The 25533-nt window shown below is 38.4% G+C and overlaps 1 protein-coding gene across 1 annotated transcript in view; it reads left to right on the forward strand.

The window, feature by feature from the left end:
• clasp1a (cytoplasmic linker associated protein 1a) overlaps positions 1 to 23334 on the forward strand; it is a 240737-nt gene extending 217403 nt beyond the window's left edge. The window contains exons 36-40 of the mRNA XM_087989318.1: positions 1386 to 1576; positions 3507 to 3635; positions 10553 to 10759; positions 16502 to 16618; positions 17460 to 23334. Of these exons, the coding sequence (XP_087845444.1) occupies positions 1386 to 1576; positions 3507 to 3635; positions 10553 to 10759; positions 16502 to 16618; positions 17460 to 17546 (731 nt within the window). The 3' untranslated portion in view covers positions 17547 to 23334. The remainder of the gene's footprint in view (positions 1 to 1385; positions 1577 to 3506; positions 3636 to 10552; positions 10760 to 16501; positions 16619 to 17459) is intronic.
• Positions 23335 to 25533: the final 2199 nt, after the last annotated feature.

The following is a 25533-nucleotide window of genomic DNA, read 5'->3' on the forward strand; positions in this document are numbered from 1 at the left end:
ATTCTCCCCGTGTCTGCGTGGGTTTCCTCTGGGTGCTCCGGTTTCCTCCCACAGTCCAAAGATGTGCTGGTCAGGTGAATTGGCCAGGCTAAATTGCCCGTAGTGTTAGGTGTAGGGGTATGGGTAAGTTGCGCTTCGGCGGGTCGGTGTGGACTTGTTGGGCCGAAGGGCCTGTTTCCACACTGTAGGTAATCTAATCTAAATCTAAAAAAGTCTGTACTTCCCAAGTATTCTTAAGAAATTAAATCTTTTCCTCTTTTATTATAAATTGTACTGGCGGTTCATATTCCAAGTTGAGCTATTTCAAATAATCAGCTATTTTGAAGAATTATTGGAGACCTACTGATATTAATCAGACATGATGGAAATGTTGATGTGATGGAGAAGCTTCATATTTAGCATATTTCATGTGCTTAAATGCATTTCACATTTCTGTGTAAATAAAATGCTGTCTATATATTTAATATTTCATAAGATAGATAATATCTGCACATAAATGTGTTTTTTGTAAATGTACAAATTTCACTTATGCTAAATTTGGTTGTTGAACTATTTTTAGGATCAAAATTGCAATCTGACTTTTAAGTAATACAAGAAGTCTTTCATACAGAGATATTTAGGCCAAATGACCACCACCTGTTGATAATAATTCGTGATTTATTTTACCATGGTTTACTTAACGCAACTGTCACCAGCCGCTCTATTTCATCAGGATTATCATTCTGCTTGGCTTGTAGTCATTATTGGACAAACACAAAAACTGAAACCATGTTGCAAGCTCTGTTCACTAGCCTCTGATTCCATTCCCCTCCCTGCTCACTGAACATTAGCCATACTGTTTCTAAGCTGTGTTCTTTCTGACTCTAAGCTGGAATATGGGGAATGAATAGGGGAGTGTGGTGCTTGGGTTGCTTTACCAAAGGCATGCTAGTTCAGATGGTCTCCTACGTCGTATCCATAATATCAGATTGCTTCATTTGTTAATTGCTTGCATATTTGTCAAATTTTAAATCTTTTTGGAAGGAGTGACGAGAGTTTGTATTTATAATTTTTACTTGGCTGTAATTCAGAGTGTTGGCACATCAAACTTGCTTATCTTTGATAGGTTTACAATATATTGCAAATTATGTTCATAACACATCTCAAGAAATATGTTGTAAAATAGTATGCAGTTATAACTCTCACAAGTAGCAAACCTTATGTTAGAAATCCTATCAGAAAACCTGTTCTTGATGTATAGCTGTATGTATCATGTCTTTAATGTCTGAATCGAGCAAGGTGTGTTTTAGTATTCATTCTCATAGGCTGCAGCCTTTTTGGCCAAATGTAATGGATATCATTAAAGATCTTATGAATATTTTTTTTTCTCTTTCTTTTGCTGTCAGTTCCCATTGATCATTCAGATTTGGTTGCTGACCTTCTGAAAGAACTATCCAATCACAATGAGCGAGTTGAAGAACGGAAGGCAGCGCTACTGGAACTTCTAAAAATAACCAGGGAGGATACTCTAGGGGTGTGGGATGAGCACTTCAAGACTATTCTACTTTTGCTTCTAGAAACCCTAGGTGACAAAGATGTAAGTAAATCTTCAGAGCTCAGAGGGTGAGAATTGTTTATTTACCCAAAGCACTAATGGTATTTTGCAACAGTAATAAGTGTTGTTTATATTGTTATAAAACAACTGCATTGCTTGCTCACTATTTCCAATTTAGCAGGATTAGACTCATTCAGGAACCTGCTGTATTTAATGTGGAATCTCTGAAGTTTTCAGTAAAACATTTCTTCGGTTCATTAAAATTTACAAAATTCTTGTCCCATCTCAGAACTAACCTTGTTCATCGTTGTCAGTTTAAAATAGAATTCAAAAAAAGAAAGTTGCAAAAAAGTGAAATATTGTAGATGCTAGAAATTAAAAGTAGACAATGTTGGAATTTCTCAAATCTGTGGAGAGAGAAAACATTCACGTTCTTAGTAATGACCTGTTATCAGCATTGAGAACAAATCTGTAATAACAGTGGGGGCAAGGTGGTAGACAACTAGAAGCTCAAGATCAATTTAGAGTCATAAAGCAAGGAATCACACCCTTCGGTCCAACTTGGCAATACTGACCAAGTTTCCCAAACTAAACTAGTCCTGCTTGCCTTCGTTTGGCCTATTTCCCTATTTCCTATTCATTTCCTATTCATATAGCTGTCCAAATGTCCTTTTAAGTGTTGTAACTGTATCTGTATCTATCACTTCCTTTGGCAGTCATTCTACATACAAACCACCTTCTGTGTGAAAACGTTACTCATCATGTCCATTCTAAATCTTTCTCATCTCACCTTAAACCAAGGCCCACTCGTTCTGAATTCCCTTACCCTAAAAAGAGAGCTTTGCTATTCACCTTATCTATATCCCTCATGATTTTATAAACGTCTATAAGGTCAGCGTTATGGACTGAATGGTGCTGTTTTGCAAAATGGCCACCCAGTCAGCATTTGTTCTCCCCAGTATAGACCTGACCACGTCATGAGCAGCAACTATAGTATATTATGTTGAAAATGCGAATAAATTGCTGCCTGATCTGGAGACTATGTTTTGGGCCTTGGACTGAAAGAAGAAAGGAGGACACCTTCACTTGCACACAAAGGGGAGAGGTTTGAGGAATAGACAAGGACATAATGGAGAGACTACAGGTTGCTAAAAGGGGAGGGACGAAGATGTGTTAATGGAATCTTCTGATGAATATCGGAGCTGGCGGGATGGAGGATGACAAGAGCAACTATATTGCGGTTTTGAGAAGAGTAAGAGATGAAAACCGAAGAAAGGACATGATAAAGGGACCTGTTAATTGAATTTGGTAGTGGGTGAAATCCTGTTCAAAGGAAAATGAAAACCTACAGAAGCAGACTATGAACCTTTGAAATATGTTGACATTCTCAATGTGAACAGCTCTGCATTCAATCAAAAAAAATTGCATTACAGTGCAATCCTATTAATTGCAAGTCATTGAAAGAAAACCAAAGTGTAGCAAAAAGGGCAGGAAAGGTGCTGTTGACCTTTGATACTTTTTATAAACTCTAATTTAATATGATTGTTAATTTGTTAATATGTCTATGTGAGCAGTTGCATCTGGCATTAATGGAAACTTAATGTCAGGGTGTCACATAAAATAATTAATTGGACTTTATCATATTCTAAGTCCTTTACTGGGACAGCATGCCAATTGTTCATGGCGTAGTAAGCTGTCTTACTACGCCATGTAAACTACTACAACTAGTAAACAGTTAACAAATTCACAATTGCTCAATAAGAGAAAATTTCCTAGCATTAAGTATTACTTTCAAACCACCACAAGTGCAACTTCAGAAGGTTATACTTTCTCACCATGACATTTTTTTTCATGCTGATTTTGATGAAGTAGTCTGTGATGTGAACTGAAACTCTGGAAAGGATTTGTTTAGATGCAGTAAGAGTACAATTTATAAGTGTATTTACAAAATATGTTTTAATCCTGTCTTAAGCATTCCATTAGAGCATTAGCCTTAAGAGTTCTACGGGAAATTCTACGTAATCAACCAGCAAGGTTTAAAAACTACGCAGAACTAACAATTATGAAAACACTAGAAGCACATAAAGATTCCCATAAAGAGGTGAGTTAGGTTTCATATCTTTGTAACTGAATCTTTTTATATACTGTATGAAAAGACACTTACCAATTTTTTCAATAAATTTATTTTTGAAATTGATATTAAACATTTTTCTGTGAAGTGTACCTCTGTATCTGTCAGGTGTCTTTTTGGAGAAAATGGTGACTATTTGCATTGAATAAGAGATACAGAAAATGCAATTTCCGTCTTACAAATGCTCAGGCAAAAAGTACTGAAGGAAATGTCATAGCCTGAATAAAGGCTAAGAACATCCATGCTTCCCACCTTCTGTATATCGATTTCACAATGCACGGCGGCAACTCTTCAATGTCTCATTGATTGCATTTCCTGAAACTACACCCTCCACTGCTGAGAAAGACAGAGGTAGTAGGTGCATTGGTCATCATTATCTTCAGGATGTATGCCATACGACTTGAGAATATGTTACTGTTTCTTCGTTGACACTAACTCAAGATCATGGAATTTCTCCATAGTAGTACTATGGCCTTCACATTAGTAGATAGCGATTTACATTTTATTTAATATATTGTGTAGTTATGGGTCCTATATTTACAAAGACATTTAAATCGTAAAGAACGTAGAACAGAGAATTGACAGGATTGGTGAACTGTAGGTATCAGGAGAAATTTAAGCTACTGAGTCGACTTTAGAGTGAATATTTTTTTCTTAAAATTATCCCTTAGTTTGCTCTTGCCTCTCCAATTATAATTCAGACCCAAAATGTCTTAGGTTGTTTAGTGAAGCCAACATTTGTTACACAGACAAGAAAAATAAAACGGAAATAATGGATTAGGAAAAGTATTTTATTGTCATGATTAGTGTGACAGGGGCTAATATTTTTAATTTCTGCTAGGTCATACTTTAGCTAGGCTAATTAATTTGTTAGTAACATCGAAACATGGGAACAGGAAATGGTCACACCAATCTGAAGTATAAAATTATAATCCTTGATTCACCTAAAAGGGTGAAATGCGATGCTTAAATGCATTTTAAACTTAATTTCAGTGTTGCAAAATGGTTGATAAAAAAGAGATATAGATCACACAGAAAGCTTTGTTGTGGACCTTCTTGTACATATTACTTTACATAATTGACTTAAATTTTATTCAAATGTTTTATGCTCAGGTAAACCCAGTCCATATGCAAAATCATCTTGACTCTTGTCATTTTTGTGGCCTTACTTGTCCCATTATATCAATCACGGTAAGGTAATCTCTGATCATGTTGTATCATTTTCCTCCCACACTCCTACTCCTGAACTTGCTTTATGTTCTTAAGAAATCAGAGCAGGAGTAGAACATTCTGTACCTCAAGCCTGCTCTGCTATTTAACAGGTTCATGACTGATCTGACATTTCTCGTATCCACTTTCCTGCCCTTTCTCCATAACCCTTGATTTCCGGACTGATCAAGAATTTTTTCTCTCTCAGCCTTCAGTACACACAAACACTCTGTCTCCACTGCTCTCTGTGACAAGAATTTCCAGAGATTCTTGACCCTCTGAGAGAATAAATTCCTCATCTCAATCTTAAATTGACACCCTTTTATTTTGATGCTGTGCCCTCTGGTTCTAGATTCTCCCATGAGGGGGCACTTCTCTCAACATTTACCCTGTCAGGCCCATTAAGAATTCTATTTGTTTGAATGTTTCTTCTGTATACGACAATTTTAAAAATGTCTTTATTTTGGGTGAGTGGAGCATTGGAGAAAAATGAAAGACATCAGTTGTGCAGGGAGGTACAATTCCCCAAATATTTACAAGTCTGGGCCATGTGGGTTCAAGGGTCGCTCTATCCACTGGTTCTCAAAGTGGATCCCTACTTGGCGCACCACTGCAGCAATCTGCGAAGGAGCCTGTAATTTGTTCCATTCAGCTAATCACACCTAAGGTTCCTGGATGCCACACTTGAAAAGCAAACCTGGTTTTCAGTCACCACTATTTTTCAGAGGGCCAGATTTGAGACATTGTACCTGTATTGCATCCACAATAACTACGTAACTTGCATTTAGTTTGGACTTCAAACCTTTGTGTGTTTTTTAAAGTATGAGGCCATGATTAGATCAATTACTGGAGCATACTAGTTTTAGATTATTTTCATTTTTTGTGCGAAGGTGAACTTGCTAAACCAGATGGTGGGTCAACCAAAACTCTTACTTTTTCTCCCATGCCTTGTGTATCTGTTGTCTTTTCAAACATAAAGTATATTGAGATGAATGATTATATAGAAGTTCAAATCAAATCTTAAAGTATTCTGAGCTTATAGTTTACTTTTTGCCAGTAACATAAAGGTGAAAATACAGCATTTTATTGACTTCAGTGAACACGTTTTCATTTTGTAGTCACATTTATTAGCATTGTTGCATAACAGATGCAATGTTGTCTGAAGGTCATGAGCAAGCTGCTGGGTTTTTTGTTTGACGCCCCCCAACCCCCCCCGCACCTAATCAGATCTTGGAGATTTATCTTTCTTTCGTTATGTGTTTAAAGACCTCCAGTATCTCCTTTTCTGCAATATGAAATTGACCACCACCCCCCCCCCCCCCAACACACATTCTTTCCAACATGCAGCGGTTGTGTTTATTATCTGCAATTAATGTCTAAGTAACTTTTTATTTTCTGAAAAGCACTTCAACTTGCAGTTTCTCTCAATTAAATGATCTGTGTTCATGCACTTTTATAGTGCATATATATTTATCTGTTTAATGTTTGAACATATTTCTGCATGATAATTTGTTTCAGGTTTGAGCTGGTATAGATTTGGTTGGTCATAGCTGTCTGCCATTATTATGACATTGTTAAATGACCAAAATCTTCCCTAAGCTGCTGTATGCAGAATTTGTGGCACACTGTTGTGATTATTTGGCTTTTGTTCAAAGAATTTCCTAACAAATTTTCAAGTAAGTGTTATACACTGGTCTAGAACTTACTAGAGAATTACTATTGATTATCCTGTGATTATAATCAGACATGAAACATGGACTTCAAAGTTTATTATGGCCCCTCTTCTACTAAAGTCTCACCTTAGCTTGCCAGTGGATGGAAGAAATTTACTACAATAATGGTTTAGTTTTCATGGAAACTCAGTCACAGTGAATGGATTGCCATTTATCACGAGTGGCAAATTACTGATTCAATATTTCTACTTCTGCAAGGAGCCCAGGAGATGTGGGCTTCATTGTCTAGACCAGCATTTTTTGCCTATTCCTAGTTCCCCTTGAATAGGTGGTGGTGAGTTGCTGCCTTGAACCACTGCAGATCATTTTGAGACCCAGTGTGTGTTAAGTATGAAGATCCAGGATTTTGACCCAACCATACTGAAAAAATAGCAATTATATTTCCAAGTCAAGGTGATGAATGGCTTGGAGTGGAATTTGCAATTTGTGTGTATCTGCTGCCCTTGTCATTCCAGATGGTACTGGTCATTTGTTTGGAAAGTGTTGTCAAAGAATTTTAGATTGTATATACTACTGCTACTGTGTGTGAGGGAATGTGTAATTGAGTATATGGTGCCAGTCATGCAGACAGCTTTGTTGTGGATGGTGTCAAAACTCCTGAACGTTATCAGAGTTGCAGTCATCCAAGCAAGTGTCAAGTAATGAATCACAACCCTGATTTGTGCCTTGTAGATAATGGACAAACTTTAGGGAGTCATGAGGTGAGTTATTTACTGAGGTATTCCTAGTCTCCAGCCATTTTTTGTATTCAGTCTTTATATAGCTCATGCAGTTTAGCTTGTGATCATTTGTAACCCCAGGATGTTGGTAGTGGAGTGTTCAGCAATGGTAATGCCATTGAATTTCAAGATATGATGGTTAGATTTTCTCTTGTGCGGGATGGTCATTATCTGGCATTTATGTTGTCCAGAGGATACTTACCACGCATTAGTTTAAACCTGGATATTGCCCAAGTCTTGTTCCATTTGGACATGAACTGTTTCAGTTTCAGAGTCATGTGAATGGTGCTGAACATTGTTCAATCATTAATGCACATCTCCACTTCTGAACTTATTATGGAGGGAAGGTACTTGATAAAGTGGCTGAAGATGGTTAGGCTTCAGATATTATTCTGAGGAGCTCCTACAGTGGTATTCAGGGGCTGAGAGCACTGATCCTCAATAGTTGCAGCCATCTTTCATTGTGCTTGGTATAACACCAAGAGAGGAGTTTCTATCCTAATTCCCAGTGACTGCTTTTCACTGGAGCCCCTCGATGCTGCACTCAATTATGTGCCATTTTGATGTCAAGGGTAGTCCCACTCACCTCACCCTTTGCAATTCATCTTTTCTGCCTGTTTGATCCAAGGCTGAAATGAGTTTGAGGGCTGCAATTACTTTGGGAGCTGAGTGTTTGGGTTCTGCCAGGGCCAATGTCTGAATGGCTTATTCCTAAACAAATGCTGCTTTAGAGCACTGTTGATGACCCTTTCCACCAAATTACTCATGATTGAGAAAGAACTGATGGGTCGATAATTAGTCAGGTTTGACTTGTGGTGCTTTTTGTTTACAGGATATAGCTGGGTAGTTTTCCCCCATTGTCAAGTAGGTGACAATGTTGTTACTGTACTAGAACAGCTTGGCTAGGTGTGTAATAAGTTCTTGAGAACAGCTCTTCAGTGCTGTAGCCAGAATATTGTTAGGGCCCAGAGACTTTTTAGTATCCAGTACGCTGAAGCGGCATATGGTAATCATTAGGAGGCTTCCTTGCCTTTGTTTGAAATGCCATGGGCTCTGGAGTCACTGTTGAAGACGTCCATGACAATACTCTCATGAGGAAGTATCATATGTCACCACCTCTCTGGGTCTGTCCTGCTGTTAGGATGGAATCTTGCCAGAGATCTAGGACATTATAATGTATGATTCCACGAGTCTGTCAAGTTGCTGAATTAGTCTGAGACTGCTCTCCCAAAAACTGCACTAGCCTAACAGTGTCAGTAAGGAGGACTTTACAGGATTGACCAGGTTGAGTCTGCCATTGTTGTTTCAAGTACTTAGGTTGATGTCATGTAGGGCATGTGGTTTCATTCCCTTTTGGAGACTTTCAGTGGTTGGATTGAATGGCTTGCTAGGATTTTTAAGAGTTGACCATGTTGCTATGGGTCTGGAGTCATATGTAGGCCACACCATTTCAGCACTTCTTTCCCAGAAGGACAGTAATGAATTAGCTGAGATTCTGTAACAATTGATTTTGTGTTAACGGTCATAATTAGACTTTTATTTCCAGGTTTTTTAGAATTGAAATTCTACCATCTGCCTTGGAGCTATTGCTTCATAGCATTTCCTGGGTCTTGGCATTAATAGTTTGGTGAAGATGGCAGGAGAGTGGGGAATAGTTAATAAAGTGTACAGTGTTTTCACCTTTATTAATAGGGGTATAGAGTAAAAGAGTAGGGAGATGATGTTGAATTTGTGTAAGACACCTATTAGACTTCAACTGGAGTATTGTGCACAGTTATATGCACCAAATTATAGGAAAGGTATGAACCCTTTAATGACTGTGCAGATGTAGTTTACAAGAATAGGTCCAGGAATGAGAAGTTTCAGTTATGAAGATAGATTGAACAAGTTGGGACTGTTGCTTTTGGAGAGAAGGCGGCTGAGAAGAGATTTGATGGAGGCTTTCAAAATCATGAACAGACTGAATAGGATAGATCGGGAGAAGCTGTTCCAACTTATGAAAGAGAGAAGAACAAGAGAGCATAGATTTAAAATGATGTGGAGATGAAGCAAGGGTGATGTGAGAAAGGGTGTGTAGTTAGGGTATGGAGAATATACTGTCTGAAAATGTGGAGGCAGGTTCAAATGAGGCATTGAAGAGGGCCTTAGATTGTTATTTAGATAGAAATGCTCTGCAACAAAATGGGGAGAAGGTACGAGATTGGCATTTGGAAATAGAACCAGTGCATGCATGATGGATTGAATGGCCTCCTTTTCGCTCCATAACAATTCTCTGATTCTGAGACACTATCACAACACCATCCCTTTACCTTAGAGTAAGACACAGATGGAAGATGACTGTGGTAAAACTATAGTTATGCAGGAAGTGTGGCCAAGTATTAAACAGATTAATCCATACCTCTGTCCAGATCACCATGGGTGTATCTGCACCATGTGGAGTGCAGCAGTTTAAAAAAGCAACTCACCATCACCACCTCGAGGGCAGTGGATAAGAAGTACTAAACTGGCAGAGTTACTGATGGCTTATGAATGAATAAATAACATTGTGAGTTCTGAAGCAGGTGGCAGTTGTATGCAGTGCCATGTGGACTGATCTAATCAGGACATATCTGGGGATCGTGATAATGCTCTCTAGGACTTTGTGGAATGATTCCATGTGTCTGTTGGGTTGTCTGAGACAGTTCTCCCAGCTTGGGCACTGACCCTAAGATGTTAGTAAGAAGGACTTTCTAGGATTGACAGGGTTGAGTTTACCAAGTCAATATCAGGTAAACTATGCAGTTAACATTACCTTTTGGAGACTTTTTAGCAGTTAAACTGAATGGATTGTTAGGCCATTAAAGAGTCAACAAATTGCCTTGGATTTGGAGTTAAATGTCGGCCAGATCAGGTAAGGATGGCAGATTTCTTTCCCCAAAAGACATTTGTGAATTAGCTGAATTTGTATGACAATCAACGTTGGCTTAATGGTCATAATTAGAATTTTATTTCCAGATTTTTCAAAAAAAATTTCAAATTGTGCCATCTGCCTTGGTTGGTCTGGGCACTGAACTGGAGTTGTATAATCATGGGAAGCACTCTGACAAATGCCTTTCACCTCAGTTTAGGAATTAGCATCCCTGAATAGTACTGGGCAGTAAAATGCAGCATAAATTGTATATATGTTTTTATTTTGCAAATTTCTCTGCAATTTACATCAGTAAACTTATATATTTCCATTTTGAAGGTGGTAAGAGCTGCTGAAGAAGCTGCTTCCACATTGGCGAGCTCCATTCATCCTGAACAATGTATTAAAGTGCTCTGCCCCATCATCCAGACTGCTGACTACCCCATCAATCTAGCTGCCATTAAGATGCAAACAAAAGTGACAGAGCGGATCTCCAAGGAGTCTCTGCATCAGCTTCTTCCAGATATCATCCCAGGATTGCTTCAGGTACTTGCAGCTCAAATACTTATGTAAAATAGTATACCTTGGTAATTAAATTCACTGTTCAGTGAACTAACTGATAACATTGCCAAAGGTAAATGAAGCTGATCTCTTTGGGCATTTGTTTCACAAATAGACCTTATGCCTACAGGAAGCAAAATCGAAAGCAGAATGGGAACAGCAAAGGATGGAATTAGAAATTAACCTGAATTATAACAGCAGGTTGTCTCAATTAGATCTTTGGACAGCTATCTTCGGGGCAGGAGTAGGTCAACTAATAAACCAAAGCTGAAGGATATTTTCGAGGTTCACAATAAAACTGAAATGTTCAATAAGAGATTACTAACTCTCATCAAATAAGACAGAATCCACGACATTTTCTGTTTTTGTTTTACTAAGTGACCAAGTTTTTCTTTTTTAAAAAGTTTATTTTATTTGTACTGTTATAAATTCACCATGGATTAAAAGTGATATGCATAAGTTCAAAGTATTGATTATGAAGTGACCTTATTGAAAAATGTATGACCCCCAAATCTGAATGCAATCCCATGGGTCTTACCTTGTGTTAATTTCCTGTCAGCTATTGGTGTCTTTCTGAATGTCTTTGTTGTGTTCATTCTAGGGGTGTTTCTTTCTTCCTGAACTTCTTGGGCACATCCTCTAACTTGGTGTCATTTTTATTGTTTTACCCATAAACCTAGAGTAGCTTGAACCATTCAAGTTCATGAGGCACATATCAGATACAAGAAACATGATGAAATTGATACTTTTAAAAGATCAAATATGCAGGAATTGTAGCCCAGACTGCATCAAACTTATAGGAAAGCTAATACTTTGTGTTGTATATTCAAAGTGTTTTTGTTCTAGTTTCTTTTGTTGGTAACATTGTTGTCCTGGATTCAAGACCCCCTTGAAGACTGAGCACAAAAGTCAGAACTGTGTAGAATAGTACTGAGGGAATGCTACGCTCTCAGGCGTGCTATTTTTCAGAAGAAGCATTAACTAGAGATTTTAGTCTACCACTTCAGGTGAACTTAAAAGATTGCATGATATTTCAAAGTATAGCAGGGGGTGTTTGTAATTTATCTTTAAGGCTGTGAGCTGAGACTGATAACAGCAATAGCTCAACTGGGAGTTCTGTTTTGAGAACTTCAGTAAGTTATTCACTTTGCTTTTCTGAACATATTTAAAAGAAATATTTTTTTCTTAACTTGTTTCCTTTTGCCAAGAGATGTAACATGTTTGAAGCATCTTGTTATTGATACTTTAATGGTCTTTCCAGGTTACACCTTTTATATGGTTGTCGAATCATCAGTTTTTCTTCCAAAGCTGGACTTTTTAAAGATTCTGTCTTCCATTCTTGCCATTATTGTTAAAAACCTTGTTGGTTATGAACATTGTTCACATTGGGTGAATGGATGTGAGTGTATAAACGGCTGTAGTAATATGGTTGGGGGACATGAGTTTTCATAGAAGGTTTAAGAAGTCATGGATTGTGTTGACTGATGGTCGGGAGCTGCAGCATCTTCTAGATTATCTGAAACAACTGGGCTGAAATCCAAGGTAGCTGGGGTACACTTTCTAACTAGCCCAACTCAGCACTTGCCTGCCTATTTGATGGTTTGCTTATAAGGTCAGTATGTCTGACTCATCCCTGTATACACATTCCACTTCAACCCTCACTCAGCAAAAAAGAGTATATTTTGGCAACTTCTCTTCAAGGCTGGAGTCATACCTAGCATAATGGACAATGGTTGTAGTATTGCAAGACAATCAATTCAGTCAAGAACATCTTTCGGAATGGCAGGCAGTGACCAGTGGGGTACCATAAGGTTCAGTGCTGGGACTGCAGCTGTTTACAGTATACATTAATGATATAGATGAAGGTATTAAAAGTAATATTAGCAAATTTGATGATGACACAAAGCTGGGTGGCAGGGTGAAATGTGAGGAGAATGTTATGAGAATACATGGTGACTTAGACGGGCTAGATGCATGGCAGATGCAGTTTAATGTGGATAAATGTGTGGTTTTCCACTTTGGTGGCAAGAACAGGAAGGCTGGTAAATATCTAAATGGAGTCAATTTAGGTAAAGGGGAAGTACAATGAGATCTAGGTGTTCTTGTACATCAGTCAATGAAAGCTAGCAGCATGCAGGTACAGCAGGCAGTGAAGAAAACTAATGGCAAGCTGGTCTTCACAACAAGAGGAATTGAGTATAGGAACAAAGAGATCCTTCTGCAGCTGTACAGGGCCCTGGTGAGACTGCACTTTGGGTATTGTGTGCAGTTTTGGCCTCCAAATTTGAGGAACGGCATTCTGGCTATTGAGGGAGTTCAGCGTGCACGAGGTCAATTCCCAGAATGGCGGGACTATCATATGTTGAAGATTGGAGCGACTGGGCTTGTATACACTTGAGCTTAGAAGGATGAGAGGGGATCTGATTGAGACGTATAAGATTAATAAAGGATTGGACACTCTGGAGGCAGGAAGCATGTTTCTGCTGATAGGTGAGTCCAGAATCGGAGGACACGGTTTAAAAATAAGGGGGAAGGCCACTTAGAACAGAGTTGAGGAGAAACTTCTTCACCCAGAGAATGGTGGATATATGGAATGCTGTGCCCCAGAAGACAGTGGTGGCCAAGTCGCTGGATACTTTCAAGAAAGAGGTGGATAGAGTCTTGAAAGATAGTGGAATCAAGGGTTATGGGGATATGGCAGGAACAGGATATTGTTTGTGGATGATCAGCAATGATCATAATGAATGGTGGTGCTGTCTTGAAGGGCCGGATGGCCTACTCCTGCACCTATTATCTTTGTCTATTTTCTATCTCTGTAGGAGTTTTCTACAGAAATATCCTCAGCACAACCTTCTGCACCAGCTTCAACAATGACCTCCCCTCTAGCATAATGTCAGAGGTTGATATGTTTACTGACGATTACACAATGTTCAGAACCATTCATGGTTCCTCAAATACTGAAGCCAAATGCAGCAAGACCTGGACAATATCCAAATAAGAGCTGACAAATAACATTCATGCCACACGATGCCAAGCAATGACCATCTCCCACAAGAGAGAATGTTAACCTTTGTCTTTGATACTTAGGCATAACCATCCCTGAACGCCTGACTATCAATGTCTTGGAAGTTACCTTTGACCAGAACTGAATTGAACTGGACACATAACTTTTGTAGCTACAAGAGCAGGTCAGAGGCTATGAAGCCTGCAACAAGTAACTCACTTCCTGTCTTCCTAAAGCCTGTAATGGAATACTCCCCACTTGCATGTAGCTCCAACAACATTTGAAGTTTGACACCATCATGGCAAAGCAGCCTTGTTGAATGGCACCACATCTACAAATATATACTCTCTCCACAATTGAAGCTCAGTGTGTACCATAGGTCGCGCACCTTGATTCACGTGTTGGGAATTTGCGTCATCTAGTTTGTCAGTAAAGGCGAGAGAATATTAAAAAGCGACATATAAATAAGGCAAGCTGGTTGCTACTCAATGACAAGGTGCTGAAGTCACCATTTAAAGCTTAAGGAGAACATTGGAAAAAGATTTTTCAACATAGAGAATCTGATGTCATTATTCTCAGCATTCTCCATGTTGCTCACCTCCCATCAGAAAAGGGTAAATTCTGCCCATGGAATTTAAAAACAAGGAAATCATGAAATAAATGGGATTACTGATGACCTCAGCTGAATGTTATGAATGAAACTGGTCAGTTCACTTCAGGTGAATTATGAGCCCAGCTAATACCATTACCGGCAAGTCCGATCCCAGACTGAAATCTTCCTTGATGGATCACATTTTGATATTTTTTTATTTTAATGAAGTGCTCTTTCATTCCTTAAATAAAGAATGCTGCCGGTTTGGTTTTAACAATAAACCAGAAGTTTATTGTATAAAAAGTTAAGATAAAATAGAATAGCCCAATTATTTACTTATGACATAAGCTGAAAGATTTCGAAATTGCAAAATATAATCATATTATTTTCTCATCAGTCCTTTCCTGTACTCTCACCAAGGGGAAATGCCCTTCTCTATCACATAATAGGTTTAACAGATGCATTAATTCCCAGTTCTGAAGATCTGCCAGCTTCTTTCCTGAGCCTTCAACAGAATGTAGACTTTCTCAGCTTTAAATGATCCCTTCGGTATTTAAACAAACTTTTTTTTTTATAAGGAGCAACAGTTTTACATATCGGCCCTAGCAAATATTTATGCAAAACTGCCAGTCTTGAACCCAAAAGCATTTTTCAAGCTATGGATGTTTCCAGTTATCAAGTGGAGAAAAAACATCAGTGATCTGATAAATTGAAAGCCAATATTATATTTGCTGGTTAAAACTAACTCATACACTTGTTTAATTAATCTCTCTTTCCCCCCTCCCCCCCCTTTGCCCTTGCTCTTCTCTCCCCCCCCGCCCTCTTCACCGAACTACCCCACTCACCCCCACCTTGCCGAACCTAGCTGTCCCTCCTCACCCCTCACCACCCCTTGCTGCCACCCCTCTCACCCCCTCGCTCCACCCCACTCTCTTCCACCCTACTCTCCCCTCTACCCCCCTCTTCCACCCTAACCCCCTTCTCTTCCTCCACCCCCCCACCGCCATCTTTCTTCCTACTCCACCCCTGTCTCTCTCCCCCCCTCTCTCTCTCTTCTCCCCCCCCCACCACCCCGTCTCTTTCCCTTCTCCCCCCCCCCACCCTGTCTGTCCCTTCCCCCCCCCCCCCCCCCACCTCCGTCACTCTCCCTTCCCCCAACTCCGTCTCTCTCTTCCTTCCCCCCGCCCCACCCTGTCTCTCTCTTCCTTCCCCCCCACCCCCCGCCTCTCTTCCCCCCCCAACCTGCCTCTCTCTTCCCCCCCCCCCCACCCCGTATCTCTTTCTCCTCCACCCTGTCTCTCTCTCTCTCTTCCCCCCCCACCCCGTCTCTTTCTCTTCTCCCCCCCCAACCCGTATCTCTCTCTTCCTCCCCCAACCCGTCTCTCTCTCTCTCTCCTCCCCCAACCTGTCTCTCACACTCCACCCCCACCGTATCTCTCTCTCTCTTTCCCTCCCCCTCTCTCTCTCTCTCTCTCTCTCTCTCTCTCTTTCTCTCTCTCTCCCATCTCTCTTCACCTGTCTCCTCCCCCATCCCCGACTACAGGAATTCTTGCAAGTTAATCATTCAGACACAGAAAAGAAAACCCTCGTATCACCCTCACTAGCTCAAATCATTAAATATAGATTGCACACATTCCAAAGAATGCACAAAAGGTTAACTAGACTTTTACTGGGACATTAGTTATAATATGATTGTAGAAAGTTGGGGCTGTTCCTTGGAACAGAGAATATTGTGAGCCTACTCCAGTTTACAAGACAATGAATGGTTTAGATGGAATGCAGCAAAACTGTTGTGTGTTAATAACCAGATGTTCGAAGATTGTGTGAAATCATTGTCTGGTGATTTTAAAAAAGGGCAATGAAAATTTTCAGAGTTGCCAAAAAGTTAAATACAATACTTGAAAAGTAGTTGGAAGCTGATTGCATAAGTAAACGAAAAAGTTATTTGTGGTTGAGAGGCTTGGCAATATTGTAACTAAAAGCACAGAATGGGATGAAATATGACATCTCTGTCATCTCTGCAAGCGTAGTGGACTGGATGACTGCCTCCTGTGTCACATGCTTGTATTCTGTTGGAAGTATTTACGCTTCTTTCAGTGCTTTTCACTTACTGTTTTATAATCTTTTATAGGGTTATGACAACACAGAAAGTAGTGTGCGTAAGGCAAGTGTGTTCTGTTTGGTGGCAATTTATTCTGTAATTGGAGAAGAGCTAAAACCTTATCTTGCACAGCTCACAGGAAGTAAGGTAGGTTTACTTGCATGCAGTCCTACATTTCACTGTTGTATGTCTGTTATAGCATTTGTTTAATTGTAAGTTTGGAACACTGGCTTAGTATTAGAAATTGAACTGGTTGAAGTCTTTAGTTAAATATGATCAAGAATAAAGTCATCGAAATGTGCTAAGCATCTACTAATAATGCACAGTTTGATTTCAAACCATTAGGATTTCAGCTAGAATAATAGTGTAAAACTGATCTAGTTGAAAACCTTGTATTACTTTGAGTAGAGGTACTATTTAGTGAGCAAATACATGAATTGGTCTTCCCTGAGACAATTTCCTGATTCTTGAATTGATTGATCAGCTGAGATAGCAGACCATGACAGGAAGGGATAGAGAGATAAAATTATCATGAAGACAGCCATTTATACCGAGCTAGACCCCACCTAAAATGATGTTGTATGTGAGCATTAAGCTACGTCAGTTTGCTTTATTCATTCTTGGGTTGTGAGCGTCACTGGCAAAGGTGGCATTTATTGACCAAGTGTCCAAGAACTCAGTGGCTTCCTAGGCAATCTCAACAAATGTTTGAGTCAACCCCATTGTTGTGCATCTGGAATTACATATTGGCTGGACTGGATAAGTGCATAATAACAATTAGATAATATCATTATTTTCAGCGAGGCAAGAATTTTAATATGGGATGTGAGTTCATCTCTCAGAACCTTAGTCCAACCCTCTAGATTAATCGTTCGGTACCATTGCCATGACACTATTTTCACCGTTTAGTTTAACGGTTAAGACTTCAAGTAAGTATTAATATGAATTGTTTTTTATTGAATCTAATTGATATCTGTCTCTCTTGCAGATGAAATTATTGAACTTATACATAAAAAGGGCCCAGACAACAAACAGCAACAGTAGCTCATCGTCAGATGTGTCAAGTCATAGTTAACAGATGGCAGTCATGTTTCTTTAGACGGATGAAGCCGTGCCTCTTCAGAGACCTATCTGCTCAGATTTTGAAATCCATGTGCCCTTGGAGTGAACAATTGCTGCACATCAGTGTTTGTTCTTAAGTAATATATGCAGTTGCTTAGCTTTAATCTTACAGCTGTTACTTGATCATAATGTGATGCCTGTTTAATATGTGACCTAGAATAAAAGAAGGCCTATAGTGAGTCTTTGACAGTCCAGTGGTGACATCAAGTGAAGCAGCGAGTGAAGGTTAAGTTATTGTCATCCTTAAACCTGAAGTTTGTGACATACATACATGAGTATTATTCCACATGATGTAATTTTAAGTATTATACATAAAATATCTGCTGTTAAATTACACCAGAAGTGACATTGCCACACTTTTTCTTAGCAGCTACTGGTGTAGACATGTCAAGTTCTTGCTAAGCCAAGTGATATCTCACTGGATTGAACTATTATTACTGTAGAAGATTGAAGCAACTTTTTACTACTGCTGCCAGTATTTCACACTTCAGGTTTTAAATTGCAACCATCTCACAATTGAAGATTTGCATGGAAGCACAAAAAAAGGCATGATTGTCCTTTTTTGGGAACTGTAAGACGGCAATTTGGTGAAGACTAGCTACTGTATTATGGAACTTCTTTTCAAAACTATTGTACTTTCTTCTTCTTTCTCACTATTGGTTCCACTTCTCTTTCCTTCCCCATCCTTGGATAATTGCCTCATTATTTGGAAATGCAGGGGGAAGCTTGTTGTATATCCATGCCTTTGAAATGGGTGCTCCTATCCTTGCCTTAGCAAGAACCAAGAAAAATCAAATTAATGCACCTGAGATTATATCAGCCTGAAAATGAAATCCAAATTTGTAGTTCTCTGTTTGAGAGTCCTGTTCATCAAGAGTTTTGGAAACACCCATTTATGTTGTAATATTAGATTTTATGTGATGGAACGTAAAAACCACTGAATTTCTACATATAATTTAAGTCTAATATGTAATTTAGTAGGCCTGTGTTCCCATTCCTCCGAAATGAGTTGGAGTGAAGTTGGGAAGAAAAGCTGAAATGATCATGCAAAGTTTGTCGTTGCAGTTCAGTTTCCATTCCAAGTTTGGCTGCCTGAAATATGATCCACTGAAGGCAATGATTTGTCACATCATGATTTTATATTCTGCTGTGGTGGAAACAAATCCATAGGTTTGGTATAAATCACCAGTTAGCAATTATTCTTGTTATGAGAATGCAAACTGTTCAATAGTAATACTTACCTTCTTAAAAACTTGAATGCCAACTATCTGCGTCCTTCTGGTCACCATCTTTGGTTATGATTGTTCCATCTGCATAAACATTTGTATGTTCTGATGCTGTTTATTTTTTTACCCAGTCCTGTATTTTGCTGACTTTGCCACAGGAGGTTTCTTCTTCAGTTGTATCACACTTTGGCATCTCCCAGAATGGTTTATGCCAGTTGTGAATCAGTTGTGGGAAGCTATTCTTCTCCTCTATTCAGTCATGAATTGTACTTTAATTTTCCTTTCATTCAGTAGCTTCTGAATTCTAGCATTTGAAGAAAGAATGTCAGTCAAAAGATTTCCATCGTTCAAGCTGAAATTTCGGAAGCAAAATCCTTCTTAAAAGCATAAGTTGTACAACAGAGACAGAGTTAAGTATTGCTTGAAAAAAGAGCCATGTTGCCAAAGCTGCTTGTTTTGCACTCATGCCACATTATCTTGTACTGTTGAATGCAAGGTGAAAAGCTTTGCCAGCATGTTTCTTTTTTTAAGCAATATTAAAGTTCTAATGTGACCAAGCGACTGAAAGAGAACTCCTCAAATTGAGTCATCTAACAACAACAAAATCAACAAAAGTTATTGAGGATTTGGAACAACCAAGCATAGTCTTGTGTGGCAGTGTTTATTTCTACTTTGCTTTCTAGGTTGACGTTAGATAAATATTCTTCTCTTTAAAATGAACTTGGAGCAAAGAAATGCCCACATGGGGGCAGTGACTTAATGGTAATGTATTGGAGGTATGGGTCCAAATTCTACCTTAGCAACTTAATTCTTTCATAGGAAGAGCTAGTGGCTGGCAGGGCCAACATTTGTTGCCCACCTCTAATTGCCCTTGAGCTGAATAATTGGTACACTGTTTCAGAGATGAGCTAAGAATGAACCACATTACTGTGGACCTGGTGTCACATGTAGGCCAGACTGGCTCAAGATGGCACATTTGCTTCCCGAGCGATATTAGTGAACCATTTGGGATTTTACAGTAATAGTTGTCATTATTCAGATAGCTTTGTATTCTAGATTTTAGATTCCATCAGCTGCTATTGGGTAATCTGAATCAGTGAGCCCCAGGAAATTATCCTGCACCTCTGAATTGTGCGTTGTGATATTACTATGATTCTGCCATCTGAAATATAAAGCTAGCCTCAGTAATAGTGACCATCAGACTATCACTGGTTGTCATTAAAACCTACCTTATTCACGAATGTCAATTAGGAAAAGAAATTTGCCATCCTTGCCTTGTTTGCCCAATAATTGACTCCAAACCTGCAGCAATGTGTTTGACCCTTAATTGCCCTCTGAAATGACATAGCAAGTCACTCAGTTCAAGGGCACTTAGGGATGGGTAACAAATGCTGGTCTTACCAGCGACACTCACTTCCCATAAAAAATGATGCTGTGGCCACCCCACCAGATTGTATGCTGGTTTCATTTTATTTTTAACTTGTAAACAGGGCATAGAAGATTTATTAGAAGAAATGAAGTCCAAGGCATTCCTGGTCCCAAGTAATACTTAACCCGTTGGTTAGTTGGCTGCGTTAAATTCCTACCAGTTAGGATTGGCCAACATCCTATAGAATACACGGGAAAATAATCAGACAATCATACGAGTAACTAACCAAAACACTTGTGACTTGAACTTGCCTTCAAGAAAATAATGCAATTAGTAGAGCTTTACTCAAATCTAGATCTCTGCATGTGATCTTTCTATCTCCATAAATTGTAGAATTGTTTTTTTAATTTGAATAATTGTTATCACCCTCACATTGTAACATTGTTACTCTCCTCCATTCCCTGAGTCCCAACTCTCCAACATGTCTGACATTTTGCTTTGGATACCTCCTCAGGACTTTTGGGTATAAATGTGACACTTAAATTAATTGTATTTTTTTAAACATTTTCATGTTATTTTTGAGTTTTAAATATTCTGTTGATGTTTGTTTTAGTTGAAATTTTGGCTCCCTCCAATCTCAAATAAATGCTTAAAACTTTTACAGTCTGTTCATTTTTTTGCTCCCCACTGGTAAGTGGAGCCCTTGTGATTGCCCCCACCCCCTCCGAAAAATAAACATTTTGCTGAATGCTTTGACTAGGAGGAGAAAAATTAAAGTTGGCCACCTGGGGGAGCTGTTGTAGGATACAAGAAATGTTAACCAGTTTGTCCAGTATGTTGTCCTTAGTTACCTTGACATGTTTTACTCTGAAGTAGAAGATAATTTTGATTTTTTTTTTAAATCTTGACCCAATTTACAGGTGGGTGACCCAGGTACTATCACTTGCCTTTCATATATTTTATGCGGTGTAAATGTTAGCAGCATTAGCTAAGGAAAGAGCAAAAGCAGAAACTCAATGTTGTAAACTAGGTATTATAAATAATTAATAAATTTAGGTTTGACTAAAGTTATCTGGCCCCAAATTGACTAGTTTATCCTTTCATGATCAACATTGGAAAACTATTGGATATTTTTATGTGAAGTATTCATCATGATCCTTTTTAATTGTTTATTGTATTTTATGTTTGTGTACCATTTATAAGAATTAAATAATCCAAACATTTTTAGTTATTTCTCTTGAAGTTAAAGACACAGATGTACTGTAATACCCAACCAATTGTTTCATCTTTTCATTTTACTTTTATAAAAGTTTGAAATGTGAATGAGCTTTTTTGAACTCTAAGTGAGCTTAGCACAGTGGCTGACGTCGTCTCGGATTCAAAAGTGATCAGTGCACTAAATACACAGCTGGTGAAAATATATTTCCATGATTGTTCTCAACTTTGTGACTTTTATGCCTTCAAATTGTGGAGTTTTGTATTCTATTCTTTACAATGCAATTAATTTTTCAAGACTACTTAATTATATGGCTGGTGTACAAAATTAAGAATACCCTCTTGCGCACTAGTAATGTAACAAAGCTTTGTATTAAATGCACACTCCTTCTGGATTTAGGTGATATTTGTTAAATTCATGCCTGCACTGTTGGGACCAAAAACCCCAATTGGAGGAGAAATTTTGGAGCAGTTATGCTCCTGCATCTTTTTATTTTTAAGATTAGTATGTTTAATGAATCATGTTTCAAAATGTGGCTTTAAAGAAGGCATAAATTGTCTAATGCTGTGGTGACTGACTGTCCAGGACATGCAGTGCTCAACATTGGCAGATTTTGATTTGAAAATTAATACCCTTCATAGCAAATGGATTTATCAGCTGTACCTGAAAGTCACAATGATTTTCAGTATCCATGTTGTTGAATATGGTTTGGCATGTTAACTTTCAAAAATACGTAATATCTCTGTTTTAAGGTATATACATTATTGCAATGTTGATAATGCCATTTTAAACTGTATATACTGTGATTAAAGGATAATTAAGCAATCTGAAGCTGACTCTATACTTCAAAGATGTTTAGCTGTTGCATGCTATGCTCTTCCCCTTCTCTTTCTCATGTTTTCTCATACCCCTGTCTCCTCAACACCACCCCTCACCCCTGCCAAAGTTTCCCTGCTACAAATCCTCCGAATTCATTCAGCTGGAAATAACGTGTGACAACAATGGGCCTTCTTTTATTCCTTGCAACTTTTGTGCTATAGGCAGGTAAATGATTGGATGTGTGATTTCTTTTGTTTCTGTGAAGAGGAAAGGATTGCTGCTGTTGTAATTTTCTTGAACTGTTGGATGTATAGGAAAGGACCTCACCTAGTTTTCAAAATGGGTGCTTTCCAGAAATATCTAATACAATCTACTCTGCCATGTTTGAGTAATGAACGAAAAGTTCTCTATTGTTTTGCTAGAACTGACTGAAATTTCACACCTCGAAGGTCAGCCTGCATGTTGCAGCAGTGTCGCCTTTGCCATTCATCCATCGGCTGCACGAATGGTCTAGGCATGGACGACCGAAATTATACAATCCTGGTGTTTTTACTTGTTTAGTCCTATGGTGGTGTTCTGTTTTGAGGCATGTGGCTTTTTTAAAGGTACACTATGTGTGCTCGCCTTGAACTTAAACTAACTGCAGAAACAAAACTGATGCCAAGAGTTTTTTTTGTCATCTGTTTTATGATAGCATACTAACTTAACAGCTTACAGAGACTGTGGATAAGTAATGTACATCACTGGCACAAGAATGCCCTTCCCTTGATATATAATCAAGCTTACTGTTTAATGAGGGATGGAAGCCAAGTTTTTTAGACTTTACCAGAACTTTGCTAAACTAGTTTAAAATGAAAACATTGGAGACACATCAATCATCAAAATGGTTCCTAGCAGAGTGTTCATTGTGCATGTACCTTTTTTCTTGCTTTTGTCATATAATATCCATATCGGTATTTATATTATTTGTTTCATCTGTGTGTATTCTGGCAACTGTACAGATAACTACATGGGTTTTGTTAACTTTCACCTGTTGATAGAATTTGCTAAAGAAAAGCAACAAAGTAAGACTTTTAAGTTTGCTGTAGAATAAAACCCTACATGAAGAGTTTGACAACTGTTAAGCCTTTTCATTTGTTCATGAAAAATGCACCTTGAAATCAATATTTCTTCTAGGCACTTGTACAGGGAATAAAGAATAAAGATTCAAAGGAGATTTTGAAGAATTCAATTTCTTTGAGGAATACCTCAGTCTTGCTGTTAGTCACTTCGCTGCTGATCATTTGATGACTCTCGCTGGTTCCACTGATAGCTGATATGGTCAACGATTCTGTCTCCTCAAGTTTGAGTTTCCTCTCTCACCTCAAGTCTGTCTTTTCATCCTGGTCCTCAAAACAATGATAATTGAGACCTCAATCCTTGCATAATACTGTCCTACCTCTAAATTTCTTATTCTCTCAAGTCCTTGAAGGGGTGGATACCACAGAAATCTATGCCCATTTTTCTTGGAAACTCCTTCAATTAGGTTTCCATTGTTACCAGAGTAACAAAGTCGGTTTTTATCAATTTTACAACTCATATCCTATCTGTTTGCGACAAAGATAATTTTAATCACCTTTTATCCTTTTTTGACATATCGATAGTCATTGACAAGGTGGAATACACTATCCTCCAACACATCTCCACTATCAGCAGTTGGGTGGCACTGTGCAAGCTTTGTCCAATTTATCTGTCTAGTTTTAGCAAGAGAATCTCTTGTAATGCCTTACCTCCTTGTTTCCCCATAGTTAACCCCCTCCTCCCTGCAGCCTCCTATTTCTCAGCTACATACTGCTCTCTAAGAGCATCATCCATAAAAATGCCATTGGTTTTTACAGGCCCAATGCCGGTGTAAAGCTTCATCTCTCTGTCTTTCTACTCAGTATAAATTGTCACTGATCACACCAGGTCTAATGCTGGATGAGCAGAAATTTCCAGTTAGATATCCATGAAACCATTATTCTCATAACAAACTTGCTTCTGAAATACTGAATCCATCCTTTTTTTTACCAACTGCCTTCATGCTGATGGTTTGCAACTTTGGGGTCATATTTCAATCAAACATGAGCATCCAATAACACTTCTCCCTACCATCACTAAGACTACCTATTTTCCTCTTGGTGTCTCTGTCTAACTCCATCCACATCTCAGCTCATCTGATGGTAATGCCCTCACCCTTGCCTTGGTAACTTTCAGATTTTTTACTCCCTCCTCAGGCATGTTACCTTCCTTGGGATCAACTGAAATTTTGGATGTATCCAAACCATCAATCAGGCAGACCTGTTACATCTGAGATCGCTCTGTTCCCAATTCACCTATATTGTCTCGGTGAATTTGAATACTTTGAATTTAAAAATTTCATTCATTGTTATTTCTTTTTAAATATCTGTGGTCTCCCTCTCCCTTTCTTTTGCAACAACATCTAGCCTCAAAGCCCTCATTATAAATGCAATTCTAATTGTTACCTCTCGACATATTCAATCTTAATTTCTTCAGCTGCCAATGCTCTATACATTAGTCTCTCCACTGTTTCCTACCTCACTCTGCTCCTTTAGGTTTCACCTGAGAAACTTACCTCTGATCAAACCTTTAGTCATTTGTCCTTTTATTTTTCTCAAGCAACTTTTTTGTTTTATAGCATTCCTGTGCAACGACTTGATAAATTTTATTTTTATTAAATGTATGATTGGAAACAGTAGTTCCTTCTCAAAAAGGCTTGTTTCAGTCAAGTACACTTTGGCTGCAAGTTTCTCTGTCAAATGAACATTATGAACGGAAGCCAGAAATTTGCATGCTTGGCTATCTACTTTTTGCAAAAGTTCCCTTCAAAATATAACCAGGCATGTCACATTATCTTTAAGAAACTTGAATGGAACAGTTCTTTCATTTTGTGGAGAATATTAATAGTTTATTGTCATGATCACCAAGTAGTTTTACATATGGATTAAAATAGATTCTAAACTGTAGACTTGTCTTAACTTTCTCCCAGGATTCTTTTCTTGTAAATAAGCTTCTGTGATAAAGTTGTTACAAGGATTAAATTGTCAGTAATATATTGATATCAACATTACTATTTTACTCATGATCAAAAAATGAAATATATCTTTGTATAGAGGTAAGACTTTCTGGAGTTGTCTGCTAATCAAACCTCAGTGCTGTGGAAGGTGACATTTCATTTTGAACATCTATTCTTCGCACCAAGTGCTTTCTGATCATTTAAGTTACTTTGAGAGCAAAGTTTTTTTTATGCTGATATAATGTATCTCAGCAA

This window comes from Chiloscyllium plagiosum, unplaced genomic scaffold (assembly GCF_037043375.1).
Source record: "Chiloscyllium plagiosum isolate Xiang-an unplaced genomic scaffold, Cpla_swu_hap1 HiC_scaffold_7, whole genome shotgun sequence".
NCBI lineage: Eukaryota > Metazoa > Chordata > Chondrichthyes > Orectolobiformes > Hemiscylliidae > Chiloscyllium > Chiloscyllium plagiosum.